General features: G+C 45.4%; 1 protein-coding gene across 1 annotated transcript in view; it reads left to right on the forward strand.

Annotated features, from left to right (window-relative positions):
- MAML2 (mastermind like transcriptional coactivator 2) overlaps positions 1-14,559 on the forward strand; it is a 406,437-nt gene that overhangs the window by 255,759 nt on the left and 136,119 nt on the right. The window contains exon 2 of the mRNA XM_068989256.1: positions 10,672-12,207. Coding sequence (XP_068845357.1) covers positions 10,672-12,207 — 1,536 coding nt within the window. The remainder of the gene's footprint in view (positions 1-10,671; positions 12,208-14,559) is intronic.

The following is a 14,559-nucleotide window of genomic DNA, read 5'->3' on the forward strand; positions in this document are numbered from 1 at the left end:
ACTGTAGCAGCTAGTCAGGATGACCAAGGAGATAGTCACCAGTCACACTGGTTACCGCTGAGTGGATCTGGAGTGACACTGGTTAAGCTAATAGACAACATGGCAGAATTCATTGTTCAGTCGCTCAGTCGTGTCCGACTCTTTGCGACCCCATGAACTGCTTCCCTGTCCTTCACTGTCTCCTGGAGCTTTCTCAAACTCATGTCCATCGAGTCAGTGATGCTATCCAACCATCTCATCTTCTGTCGTCCCCTTCTCCTCCCACCTTCAGTCTTCCCCATCTTCAGGGTCTTTTCCAACGAGTCATTCTTCTCATCAGGTGGCCAAAGTATTGGAGCTTTAGCTTAACTGTCAGTACTTCCAAAGAATGTTCAGGGTTCATCTCCTTTGGTTTGATCTCCTTGCTGTCCAAAGGACTCTCAAGAGTCTTCTCCAATACCACAGTTCAAAAGTAACAATTCTTCAGCTCGCAGCCTTCTTTATGGCAGAATACTTCTACCTTGAACTTTCTAATGTCAACATTCCCCTCTTGCTAGACAACGAGTTTTATTAACACCGTCACTAGCAGTGTAGCAGAATGTCGTCAAACAATTATTTGCATATCGTGGGGACATTTCCTTGAAAGGAAGAGGGACTCCTTCCTATCTTTCCAAGCAAAGGCCACTCCCCTCCACAGCTGTAATCCCATGCTCCCCTCTGCAGAGCAACCACCACATTGCACTGTTACTTTTCATTTTATTTCCAAACAGACTAGTACCTTCCTTTTCGTTTGTTTGTTTGATCAGCCCTCACATTTATTGAGCACTGTGTTCCAAGACCAATTTTGCAGGCTCTTTGTGCTCTAAACAACAACCCTAAGACACTCGTAGTCTCACAAAACATCTACTTATAAATAGATGTTGAATGCTAAGTAAATATCTGTTGAATGGATGAGTAAACAAATGCTGGTTTACACATAAGGAAAAGATCTTGTTGCCTTCAGTTTGCCTTTATCTAGCATATGCCTGGCATGTAACAGTCAGGACAGCAGGAAGCATCTCACAGGCTCAGACTCAAGTTCTGTCTTTTCTCCTGGATAAGAGCCACCAGTGATGGAGTGTTGTCCTGAGCTGGGAGCACTGCTGGTGCTTTCTTACAAGGTCCTTGATCGTCCTGAACTCCCATCCTACAGTGAGGGAAGTGCCTGGTTCACGCTCAGTGAATAAGAGGGGAGCAGCCTTCATATCCCAGGCTCACTAGCAGCTGAATTCACCCTCTTTTGAGATCCCACAGCCTCCTGTTCACCTAGATAAAACAGGATGTCTGAAATATCATATCACTTATATGTGGAATCTGAAAAAAATAATCCAAATAAACCTATTTACAAAGCAGAAATAAACTCACAGACATAGAAAATAAATTCATGACTACCAAAAGGAAAGAAGACAGGGATAAATTAGGAGTTTGGAATTAGCATATACACAATGCTGAATATGAAAGAGGTAAAAAACAAAGATCTACTGTATAGCAGAGGAAACAACATTCAGCATGTTGCAATAACCCATAATGCAGAATGACCTGCAAAAAAAATAGATACACATGTATGTATAATTGGACCGCTTTGCTGTACGCCTGAAACTAACGCAGCATTGTGATAAGTGGTAGTCGCTCAGCCGTGTCCGGACTCTTTGCGACCCCGTGGATCGTAGCCTACCAGGCTCTTCCATCCATGGGATTTTCCAGGCAAGAATACTGGAGTGGGTTGCCATTTCCTTCTCCATGCAGGATTGTAAATGCATTGTTTTACAATGCAGCATTGTAAATGAACTATATTTCAATTAAAGAAAAAAAAATGAGACGTCTACATCTCTGAGTTGCCTCAGAGAACCTATTTCTCATCCCTCTTCCCTCTGTGAATGTTTTATGAATTGATGATAAACTTAGAACATTCTCCAAGGACAAGGGATAGAAGTGTGCAAACTGAAAAATGCCATAATGAAACACCTTTCCTCTGCCCTGTAATGAGGAGTGTGTTTCTGAGGAAATTTCCAGCCCTTCTGCTTACTCTTTTATAAGTAGCCATGACAATAGAAAGGGAGGGAGAAGCACTAAAGAAGTTTTGAATGTGGGACACTTCGGCATTCACCATCTTTAGAAGCACACTGTGTTGACTTGTTTTCTCTACAAAGATCCTGAATTTGCACTTCTCTGGTAACTACAAAAAGTTTATCTTTGGTTTCATTAAAAAGAAACAAAACTGTTTTATTGACTTAAGTAGTCACATTTCTGAGTCCAGACCTAAGGGAACAAAGTTACGAAATAACTTCTCCATATAGATCTAACATGCCTTTTCTGACACCTTCCACCCCCACCAAAAAAAAAAAGCTTTATTCTGAAGGAGTAAAAATGGAAATTCCTGAAAATCGTATAGGAAGCATGCCCCACTTCTTTGAGCAGCACTGGTTTCATTCACATGGGGCATGGAGTCAAGAAGGAGTCAAGAATTACATGCGAGCTTTGGCTTCCATTCAGGAGGCTCAGCACCCCGTGGAATCCATCATGAAGCTTCACACGCCCCTTCACATTTGGTTTATGTGGATGATAACACGGTTCCAGTTCTCAGGGCTTCTTATTCCTGGACTTCAGGGTTCAGAGGAAAGTAATCACTAAAGCACAACTCTAGTGGAACCACTAAATTGCTTGTGAATTGGTTAATAAAATAATTACCACAGCCTTTTTACCATTGTTTTACTGCTCAGCAGTTAGAAGGGTCCAACTTCCCAAGTACTGAGATCATCCAACAAACTACTCTTTGAACACCTGTGATATGCCCAGCACTGTGGTTAGGACTAAAAGGAACCAGTCAAATGTGTGCATGCGTGCTAAGTCACTTCAGTCGTGTCTGACTCTGAGACCCTGTAGGGTCTGTGGGCTGTCAGGCTCCTCTGTCAATGGGATTCTCCAGGCAGGAATACTGGGGTGGGTCGCCATGCCCTCCTCCAGGGGAATCTTCCCAACCCAGGGATAGAACCCGTGTCTCTTAGATCTCCTGCATTGGCAGCCAGGTTCTTTATCATGGGTGCCACCTGGGAAGCCATCAGACACAGTGTCTGCACTCAAAGAGCTTGAAATCTAGCTGCACAAATCTAATTAGTATGTGGACATAAAAACAATACCTCGCAATACAGGAAAGCACTAAAGGAGAAGCTGAAAGTTCTTCAACATCCAGATGAGAACTAGGAGCTTTTTGATGTGTTCAGCAGAAGGCTTTAAAACCCTATCTCGTTTTTGTAGGGGCCGGAGAGCCAGGGAAGAATCAATCTTACCTTCAAGTACTGGGATGAGCTGGAACTGACTGTTTCAGGATCTCAAACATTTTTGCTTCAAGAATCAAATCAAGAGTCATAAATTATTGGGGTGGAGGTTGGTCTCCTCAAGTTGGTGATGGTGGTTTAGTCACTAAGTCGTGTCCAACTCTTGCGACCCCATGGACTGTAGCCCACCAGGCTTCTCTGTCCATGGGGTTTTCCAGGCAAGAATACTGGAGTGGCTTGCCATTTCCTTCTCTAGATCTTCCCAACCCAGGAATCAAACCTGGGTCTCCTGCATTGCGGGCAGATTCTTTACCAACTGGGCTATGAGGGAAGCCCCCTTCTCATGTTATCTACCCTCAACCCTATCTCTCATCAGCCATGAGTAAAATGGCCTGAGCAAAGTTTGCCGGTGATGGGACCAAGATACCAACTTAAGATACCTAGGCAGTGGTAAATTTAGTTCTCACATTTATTTCTTATTGAGAAAGACAGAAATCTACTTAAGGAAAAAAAAAAGGTGACCTATGGACTGAATTGTTACCTTTGTGTAGCATATTCCCTGTTTCCAGGGCAGCATGGGAGACAAAGAATGCATTTATTTTGTGGAAAGGGATGGGGGTAGGGAAAGAAACAGAAACCCGAGGATTGTGCAATCATGGCATTCTTAAATCCCTCCAGGAAGTTTATGTTTCGAGTCCTTTGAAAGAGTAGAACACAGCTGTTCAAAAAGGCGAGTTTATCAGGGGCCTGCAGCCCCCATTCCACCGCTGGATTTTTCTTGGCCATTCACTTCTCGGCACCTCCATCCAAAGCCCTCAGGGCAGGCAGGCCACTGTGTCTCAGGCAGGCAGGCCCAGTAGAGACCGCAGGCCTCAAGTAGCATCGAGGTGTTCAAGGATAAGAGTGAAAGGGAACAGGCTACTGGATCTCAGTAAAGGGAAATAGGTGAGTCCTGCATGCAAACCACACAAGACTTGCTGCGTTGAAATCCTTTCCAAAAGAAGTCCCTTCCTCAGATGGCTAGTGAAAGGGGAAGATTGTATGCATCATCTCACACATCAAAGATAGTAATTTTGGGGTACAGGATTATTGTGCAGACAAAAAAGTGCCTCTCAGTCCACCTAGAAAAATATAAACGTTGGAATGTAGCATTCGCTCGATGCCTTTACATGCTGCCACAAGCTTTGTCATCTGCGTATTTTCTCTCTTGCCAGAGATCACCAGATAGGCGATGGTTCAGAACCCTCTCTGCATGCTCAGTGAATCTTTCTGACTGACCAAGTGACCCTTTGTCTCTTCCCTTACTTCTGTTGGAGCCTCGAGGGCAATGTTCTGAGCTTTCACTGTCAACCTCCAACCAGTGACGACACCATTCTCCGTCGCGTCTGTCCCTCTGAGCCCCAAATGCCCTTACCCGTGCCCTGTGCCTGCCATGCGTCTCCATTCTATCACTCCTTTGTCCTGGCTGTCTGCATGCCCAGCATTGAGGACAAGGTTGGCATGTGGCGAATGAAAGGCCGAAAGGAAAGCGAGCAGTCTGGTTACTGATTAAGGAGGAGGAATTTGGAACCGGACCAGGTTGGCCACCCACCTCCATATTATTCACTACGTGAACTTAAAGTTAGGAGTGGCTGTTTCTTCACTTCTAAGACGAAGATCAGAACACATGTGCAGAAAGCTGGGAGACGATTACATGGGACTCTACACAACTCTTGCTTGAAGAGCACCTGTCTTGAAATAAACATTCAGAATGCGGTAGTTCTCAGGGGAGTGCCTCTGGGGGGCCTTGGACAGTCTTGCTTTCAAAGGCCCCTTCTTTCTTATAAAGATTTTAAAAATGATATTTTATAACAGCGTTAACATCAAGATAAAGATATTACTAAGGCTTCCCAGGTGGTAGAGTGGTAAAAAACCCGCCTGCCAGTGAAGGAAATGCAAGAGACATGGGTTTGATCCCTGGGTCAGGAAGACCCCCCAGAGGAGGGTATGGGATCCCACTCCAGTAGTCTTGCCTGGAGAATTCCAGAGGAGCCTGGCAGGTTGCAGTTCATGGGGTCTCAAAGAGTTGGACACAACTTAGGAGAACACAACGTATTATGTACTAAGACATTTCCTCAACCTAAAATTTCAGTTTGTCTTCCATCTTAAATTATTTTCATGAGTCCCTAAGACTATTGTCGTCCCTTGGCCTTGAACCTACCCAGTTTAAGGGGTGCATCATCCTGACTGACAGATTTGTTTTGGAGCTTCTTTCCTCTGCCTTCTCAATGCTGGTAACTGCTTTCTGAAAATTGTCTGGCCTCTCTGGCCTTCAGGATATACCCTGCTTCTACCTCCCCGCTCCCGTCTTCCCAGCCACCTGGAAGGTCTACACTGTTGGAGCTCCCAAGTTCCTTAGTCCAGCCACCATCTTTCTCAATGTAAACCCATGTCTTCACTCCTCTGATTGAGTCTCATTCCCTTAGGACTGTTCCTGGCCTGGTGAGGCTGCACTGAATTTTTCTAAACTACTTCTCACTGAGGTATTCATGATATGACTCTGCTCCTTCCCTACTCCTTCTAGAATATTTGTGTTTTGTGACAGAACTTTTTGAGACTCTATGTCATCATTCCAAGCCAGATATCTGATAGAGGCATTTTAGTCCAGAAAAAAAAATACTTCAGAGCAAAGACTGAACTTTGAGAATCTCTGAGATTGTATTGTGCCTCCACCTCTATGCATTCATTGGGCCTTGATGACGTTACTGTGATGAGAAGCTTCTACAAGGCAGGACATAGACTATCTCCCAATTCTGTTGGTTAAGGGTCATGCCTGATGAACTCCTAGTGGAATCACTTTATCCATGGAGATGTCTTCTACATGTCACTGGGAAGGACTTCTGTTCCCCAGCTTAAGTCATCCATCCAGCTACGCTTGGTGGAGACCTTACACCATGTTACATGTGCCTAAAAAAACAATTCTAACTCCCTCAGTGTCTGTTATTTTCTGGGTTCAGTTGAGAAAGCATTCTCAGAGATAACCTTATTTATAAAGGAGGGAACTACGGTCCATAGAAGAGAACATTTGCTACCTAAAATAGCCAAACAAATTAATGCCAGAATCAGGACTAGACCCTGGGCAAGTGTCCTCAATACCTGTGTGTGGGCACCGCTTCCCTCTTCAGGGCCTGGGTGCCAGTTACTGATGGGAGTGCTTAGTTTGATTCTAGGCTTTATTGCTTAGTATTTGTGTGATCCTAACAAAGGTCCGTCTAGTCAAGGCTATGGTTTCTCCAGTAGTCATGTATGGATGTGAGAGTTGGACTGTGAAGAAAGCTGAGCACCGAAGAATTGATGCTTTTGAACTGTGGTGCTGGAGAAGACGATTGAGAGCCCCTTGGACTGCAAGGAAATCCAACCAGTCCATTCTAAAGGAGATCAGTCCTGGGTGTTCTTTGGAAGGAATGATGCTAAAGCTGAAACTCCAGTACTTTGGCCACCTCATGCCAAGAGCTGATGCATTGGAAAAGACTCTGATGCTGGGAGGGATTGGGGGCAGGAGGAGAAGGGGACGACCGAGGATGAGATGGCTGGATGGCATCACCGACTCAATGGACGTGAGTTTGAGTGAACTCCCGGAGTTGGTGATGGACAGGAAGGCCTGGCGTGCTGCAATTCATGGGGTCAGAAAGAGTCGGACACGACTAAGTGACTAAACTGAACTGAACTGAAGAGTTATTCAGTTTCCCAATCTCAACTGGGTCACCAATAAAGGGAGGCGAGAGGGTAGAAACAGTATGAACCTTATAGAGTTGTTGTTGCAAGGATTCCTAGGGTTGTTTGTGAGAATGAAATGAGATTTAATTTAGCATAATTAAGATGCTAAGCCCATGCACACCAGCCCTCAATAAATGACTCTGTTGTTGTTGTTATTATTACTACTGCTGCTGCTACTACCACCGCTAGTTCTTTCACTGCCTCTCCAATCCTGGTAACTTAGAGAAAGTGCTGGAGCTGCTTCCCAGGGTATGTACTGAGCTGCCCAGGGAGTGGCCTAAGCAGTAGGAGAATCTGGAAGAACAGGTTTTTTCAAAGCAGTGGAAAATAAATCAAAGGCAATAACCCAAACCTGGAAAAAGAATGTTTTCCTTTGTTTGTTCTTTAATCAATGTGAAAAAAAAAAAAAAAAAAAACAAAAAACCTTCAAAACGTAACTTATGCTGAAATAATCAGCATGGCCACTTTTGAGGCAGTGTGGCTGACTCTGCCGTGTGTGCTCTTTCTGACCCCCTGGGGACAGTGACCACTTTCAGTGGGTGCCAAATATACTGATGACTGACAGTGTTCTGTGATAATGTTGGCCTCGATTGGGGAGGGATGACCCTGGGAGTCAGGGAAATGTGAAGAGACAGCAAGGATGGGGAAAATAAAAGCTCCACAACCAGGCACAAAGAGCACCCTACCATTTGTTGCAAAGTGCTCATCACCAAATGTTAGATCTCATGGGACTTATTAGTTCGGGCTCTTGGCTGAAAGTAACAGAAGCCCAACTCATGTTAGCTTAAGGAAAAAGGAGACTTTATTATAAAGATTTCACAGTGTATTAAGGAAAACAAGGAGAGTGGCAGAGGTAGCCTTGAAACCAGGCCCTCAGATGCTCTCAAAGTTTGTGTCCTTTCTCTCTACATCATTCTCTTTCTACAGACTTTCTTCCTCTGTGGCTCTGGTTGGTTTAACGGTACAACACTTCACACAGTTCTATAAATGACTGTGTGTTAAGAGTGTTAGTTGCTCAGCCATGTTCAACTCTTTGTGACCCCATGAACTGTAGCCTGTCAGGCTCCTCTGTCCATATAATTCTCTAGACAAGAATACTGGAGTGGGTTACCATTTCCTCCTCCAGGGGATCTTCCCAACCCAGGGATCTAACCTGGGTCTCCCACACTGCAGGCAGTTTCCTTACCATTTGAGCCATCAGGGAAGCCCATAAATGACCATGCAGCCACCCAAAAAGAGCCTAGTTTCAATTTCTCCAATTTCAAAATCTTCCTGGAAGGAATGATTAGCCCAGCTTGGGTCAGGTTCCTTTTCCTGATTACTCATTAGCAATGGTAAAAAGTAAACACGGGTTATACCAACATGGTACATCCACTGTAACTATATACACTTATGAGGGGCAAAACCACAGGTAATGGATTAATGAAACAGGTATTACTGAACTACATGACAAGAAACATATTGTTCACATTCAGCCCTAGACCGTATCCCCGCCATTCTCTGGTTCCTCATCATGTGACCAGAAATTCAGGATGTCTATGTACTCACTGCCCCCTCCCTCTTACACAAGGCAAACCCTACCCCTAAACAAGCTGACTCTAGCATCAAATAGTGGAAATGACACACGCTTTAGAAATACCCAGTTCAGTTCAGTTCAGTCGCTCAGTCATGTCCAACTCTGCGACCCCATGGACTACAGCACGCCAGGCCTCCCGGTCCATCACCAACTCCTGGAGTTTACTCAGATTCATGTCCATCCAGTAAGTGATGCCATCCAACCATCTCATCCTCTGTCATCACCTTCTCCTCCCGTCTTCAATCTTTCCCAGCACTGGGGCCTTTTCAAATGAGTCAGCTCTTCGCATCAGGTGGCCAAAGTAATAGGTGCTCAGCTATATTAATTTCACTTTCTAATTAAGTTACCTGGAAATCTTCAGGAAGGTGGGGGAGTGATGGTAAGAGAAAAGGGAGGATGGGAGAAGTGACAGAATTTTGTATCAGGGAAATGTCCTTCTGCCTCAGGTAATTTCCGGTTATCCTGAGCAAACATAAATAATTGAAATGGTTCAACTGCACTGGGAAAGGCACATTTTCCTACATATAGCCTCCCGCTTTAGAGACAAAGCAACAAGCATCTCAAGATCAACAGTGTATATTTTATGTTTCTTATTAATTTATTGATGTGACTGTGTGGTTCTCTGTATAATCTCTGAAATTAATGGAATACAGTCTAATCACTGAATGAGTGACTGAAGTCCTTTAATATTTTGTTGCTGTTTAGAGAGATGCTCCTCTTTGAGAATATAATAAGCCATATTTTTTATAAAATATACTTACTTTATTGAGTTCTTATTTTGGTAAGCCCTGTGCTAAATGTTTGCATGTCTCATGTCTTTCTTTTTTTGTAATTGTTTTGGTTTTTTGTTTAAATTTATCTGTTTTAAATTGGAGGATAATTGCTTTGCACTATTGTGTTCGTTTCTGCCGTACACCAATTTGAATCAGCCATAGGTATACGTATGTTCCCTCCCTTGTGAACCTCCCTCCCACCTCCCACCCCATCCCACCCCTCTGGGTTGTCACAGAGCACTGGGTTTGAGTTCCCTGTACAAGCTGGAGGACAGAGTGGGGAGGAGAGGGTAGGACGAATGGAGAGAGTAGCGTTGAAACATATACAATACCATATGTAAAATTAGATAGCCAGTGTCTCATGACTTTCTATGAGTTAAGTGCTATTGTGCCCATTTTCCAGGTAAGGAAATTGAGGCTTGGAGAAGTCAAGAGCCAGCATCGCTTAGCACTCAGTGACAGATTTGAATCTGAGCTCACCTTAACTAGCTCCAGAGACTGAGTACTTAACCATTATGTAGTACTGCCTCTCTACACCTCGGTTTTGGCTAAAAGTCCTAGAGACAGGCCACATGAAAAATGAATCCCCAGGAAAATCTGTGCTTAGAGGGTCTCAGATGATAAGTGATAATACCATAGATTCCATGCACCCACACAGTGTTGCTACAGGGGCTTGAATGCAAAGCCGCAGAATCACAGGAAGAAAAATAGTTAAACAGAGGGAATGTTTCCGTAGACAAGGCAAACATTCTGCCTACTCACTTAGAGGATAAGAGTGGTAAAGGGATTGAATCTGTGCAAAAGAAACTAGAAATTGGGTCTTAGCTTTAGACTCTGCGCTGTTTCCCATCTTGGTCAAAATTATGCTCAGTCCAGTGGCCTGTGTCTGTGTGGGTTGTGCGTGCATGCATGTGGAATAGTTTGGCCTGTTGTAGAAAACAGCACCACTCTGGTGATTAACCATAGGTATTATCAATAACTCCCGATGACGTATGACGGATTCTTCATCCACTGACCAGGGTACCAATCATGGAAACCTCTGTGACCTCCCACCCTTCATTGACCTGCTCCTCCAGAAACATTTTGTTCTGTCTGTGCTACTAAGTTTCCTTATCTTCCAAACTGGGCTGCATTTGTGCTTTTCTTTTTTGAATTCCTCCTGCACACGTGTAAATGAAAGAACATTCAAATATTCTGTCTTCTTTGACTACACGCATATCTGGATTAATATCTCACGCTCTGTTTTTTTTTCTATTCCCCATCTGTCTTTCAGCTCCAGGGTTCCTTGAAAAGAAAACAGATCGTTAACCTGTCTCCTGCCAACAGCAAGAGGCCCAATGGCTTCGTCGACAACTCGTTCCTTGATATCAAAAGAATCCGTGTCGGCGAAAATCTCGCTGCAGGACCAGGGGGCCTCCCAGTAAATAATGGACAAAGTCAGATGATGTCGGGGACCTTGCCCATGAGCCAAGCACCCCTGAGAAAGACTGCCGCGCTGCCGCCCCCTCCTACACACTCTCCTGGAAATGGTCTGTTCAACATGGGTTTAAAGGAAGTGAAGAAGGAACCCGGAGAGACGCTCTCTTGCAGCAAGCACGTGGATGGCCAAGTGACCCAGGAGAATATTTTCTCTAACAGGTACGGAGACGATCCCGGGGAGCAGCTGATGGATCCTGAGCTGCAGGAGCTGTTTAACGAACTGACCAACATATCTGTGCCTCCCATGAGTGACCTTGAGCTGGAGAACATGATCAATGCCACCATAAAGCAGGATGACCCCTTTAACATCGACCTGGGTCAGCAGAGTCAGAGGAGCACTCCCCGGCCGTCCTTGCCCCTGGAGAAGACGGTGATCAAAAGCGAATACTCCCCTGGCCTGACCCAGGGCTCTTCAGGCTCCCCGCAGTTGAGGCCCTCATCCGCGGGGCCCCCGTTCTCCATGGCCAGCTCGGGCCTCTCCACTTCATCCCCGATCCCTTCAGTCCCCCAGAGCCAGGCACAGCCCCCGCCAGCCTCCGGAGCAGCCCGGGCCCTGCCCAGCTGGCAGGAAGTGTCCCACGCCCAGCAGCTCAAACAGATTGCTGCCAACCGGCAGCAGCATGTCCGGATGCACCAGCAACAGCAGCAGCACCAGCCCACCAGCTGGCCAGCCTTGCCCTCCTCGGCAGGGCCCTCCCCAGGCCCCTTCGGGCAGGAGAAAATCCCTAGCCCCTCTTTCGGCCAGCAGCCATTCAGCCCCCAGAGCACCCCCATGCCGGGGGTCGCGGGCGGTGGCAACCAGTCGAAGGTCATGGCGAACTACCTGTACAAGGCCAGCCCCTCGGCCCAGGGAGGGCCGCTGGATGTGCTCCTGCAGCCCAAGCCGCAGGACCTCAGCCGGAGCTTTCTGAACAACCCACACCCAGCCATGGAGGCCCGGCATGGCAGCACCAAGCCTTTGTTCCATTTTAACTCTGATCAAGCCAACCAGCAGATGCCTTCCGTGTTGCCTTCCCAGAGCAAGCCTTCACTCTTGCATTACACCCAGCAACAGCCGCAGCAGAGCTCCATCACGGTTCAGCCACAACAGCAGCAGCAGCAGCCACAACAACAGCAGCAACCGCAACAGCAGCAGCAGCAGCAGCCACAGCAGCCGCAGCAGCAGCAGCAGCCACAAGCGCAGCAGCCAGCGGCCCAACCCACCCAGCCTCTCTCGAACCAGCCCTTGCTGAGGGGCCCGTTACCTCTGCAGCAAAAGATCCTCCTGCAGAAGATGCAGAGTCAGCCTATCACGGGTCTGGGGTACCAAGTCTCCCAGCAGCACAGACAGGTAAGGGCCCCGCTCCTCCCCACCCAGAGTCCCCAGACACCATGGAGCTCGGTCACCATGCTCTGGGTACCATTGTGCTTGTGTCAGGACAGAATCAAGACCCCAAAGACAGCAGTGGTCCTGACAGATGCCTCTGAAGACCTCCTGAGGGTTCCCTTGAGGCGTCCAGAGGCAAGAACATCTTCCTTGTAGAGCAGCACTGTCTCTGAGGTCTGCTCTTGCTTGTTAAGAATGTTGCCTGAGGATCAGTGCCTTTAGTGGCATGTCTGGTTGTCAGTAATCTTCTGATAATGCCCATGCCTGGTGCCTATTCCTTCAGTCGATAAATCGGTCACTAAGTCAACATGCATGTTCCAAATACCTGCCATGTGCATGATGTTGTGATTATGCTGAGTAGTGAAATAAGGCCAGACGTGATATTAAGGGTGTTGAACGGCAGATATCCACCCACACCAACCCACTGAAATGTTTTAATGTCCAGCCCATCATAGTAGATCCTGCTGTGACTCCACGCTCGTGCATAAGGCTTGAGTACCCACCTCAAGTAAGACGTGTTCTCTGTCTGCAAGTTCAGTCTGGAGAGGGCGACAGGCTTTAAAAACAATCATTTTAAAACTGAGTGGAAAGGATAATGATATGGAGCACGAAGCCTGGGTATTTACCGAGCAGGGGGACATCAAGGAAGATTCCTGGAGAAAGTCATGTGTGAGTTAAGTATTAAAGGGTGAAATTGTCATGACTACAAACAGAAAAAAAAAAAAAAAATCTGTGGTTACCTTATATCCTGCGGTTAACATAAAGCGGAGGTCTTATTCTGCCCCAAACACGAATCGTATGAGGAGATAGCTCTGTCTCCACAGCACACACTGGTGAATCAGAGCTGCTCCCCAGGGAATTTGAAAAGAAAAAACTCCTTCCCGGAATAAGTGAAGGGAGGAAGGCAGGCAGGAAAGGCAGGAAGGGAGACTGAATGTTGCTTTGTGCATGTAATTTGACAGGTCTCTGTTAGTGTCCAAGCACAAAGACAGCATGTGACATGTCAAAACAATATGTCAGGACAGTGTGACGGCACAGAGCCTAATTCCAGTCACATTCCTTGAGTAGTTTGTGTGGCTGCTGCCCAGAAAAGAATGCTACCAGCAGCACAGACCGTGGCCAAGCTAACCTTCGCCCTAGATATATGCCAGGAGAAAACCAGACCCAACCAGGATTCAAGAGCTGTGTCCCACGTAAAGCTCTCAGTTCTTAACCACCTACAAAGTGTGTTTTTCTATCGTAGATTGTGAAGAATGGACTTGGAGTAGAGTGCTGTGTATATTTTACAAAGTTCCATTTTTAACATGGGTAATTTGGGGATCATTTGAAAACAAACAGTATTGTGGAATTACTTTCTAATGTTATATATAGCCATTTTGCTGTGACTGAATCTGGGTTTAAATTCTTACTCGGATATTCTAGCTGTATGAACCTCAAGCAAACTAGTGAACCTCTGTAAGCCTTAGTTTTCTCACCTGTAAATGAGGGTGATAATGTATATCCTAGGGTTTGGGGAGAATAAGTGATATCTTTCTCAGGCCAGCATCTAGAATAAAGTTGGCTATTACTGTGCTTATCATGGAAAAGGCCTTTATGATATCAAAATATTTTTAACAAGCATTACTTTTATGCAGGAGATCCCTTGGAGTAAGTCTCAGATTTTAACATAAGCAGTACTAGAGGAATAAAAGAGAACTAACCTTAGTTCTGTCTAGCACTATGGTGAGTGGGTAGCGATTTTCGTTTCCTGGGCCTGGACTTCTGACTGTAAAAGTGGAAATAATAAATAATGAGATATGACTGAGTCATGATTTATTGACTACTTATAACTGACATGACTTCTTTCTCCCATACTGGTATCTCATTTTACTCATATAAAGTAATTATCATTATTCTCATGTTACAAATGAGACAGTTGAAGCTCAGAGAAGTTAAGTAAGTTTTCCAAAGTTACACAGATAACAAGTAGCAGAGGCATGATGCTAATGGTCTACTTTGAAGGCTGTACTTTCAGCCGTGAGGCTGTACCACTCACAAGTAGGATTTGCTTGGAAATGAGTTGGTACATCATTGTGAGATTCTCAAAAGAAATATTTCTTATAATACTGAGCCATATTTACATAATCTACATAGTAAATTAAGTTTAGGGGGGTAATAAAGTCTCAGCTTGAATTACCTTCAGAGTTGTTAAAGAAAAAAAATCAAACAATATCTGTGTGACCTTTGACCTTCCTGAGAATGAGCATCAGGAAGCTTAACCAAAATAAATGATGTGCTACCACAGGAAATATAGCTCTTTGGTGCCCCATCAGCCCT

This window comes from Capricornis sumatraensis, chromosome 16, assembly GCF_032405125.1.
Source record: "Capricornis sumatraensis isolate serow.1 chromosome 16, serow.2, whole genome shotgun sequence".
Classification (NCBI taxonomy): domain Eukaryota; kingdom Metazoa; phylum Chordata; class Mammalia; order Artiodactyla; family Bovidae; genus Capricornis; species Capricornis sumatraensis.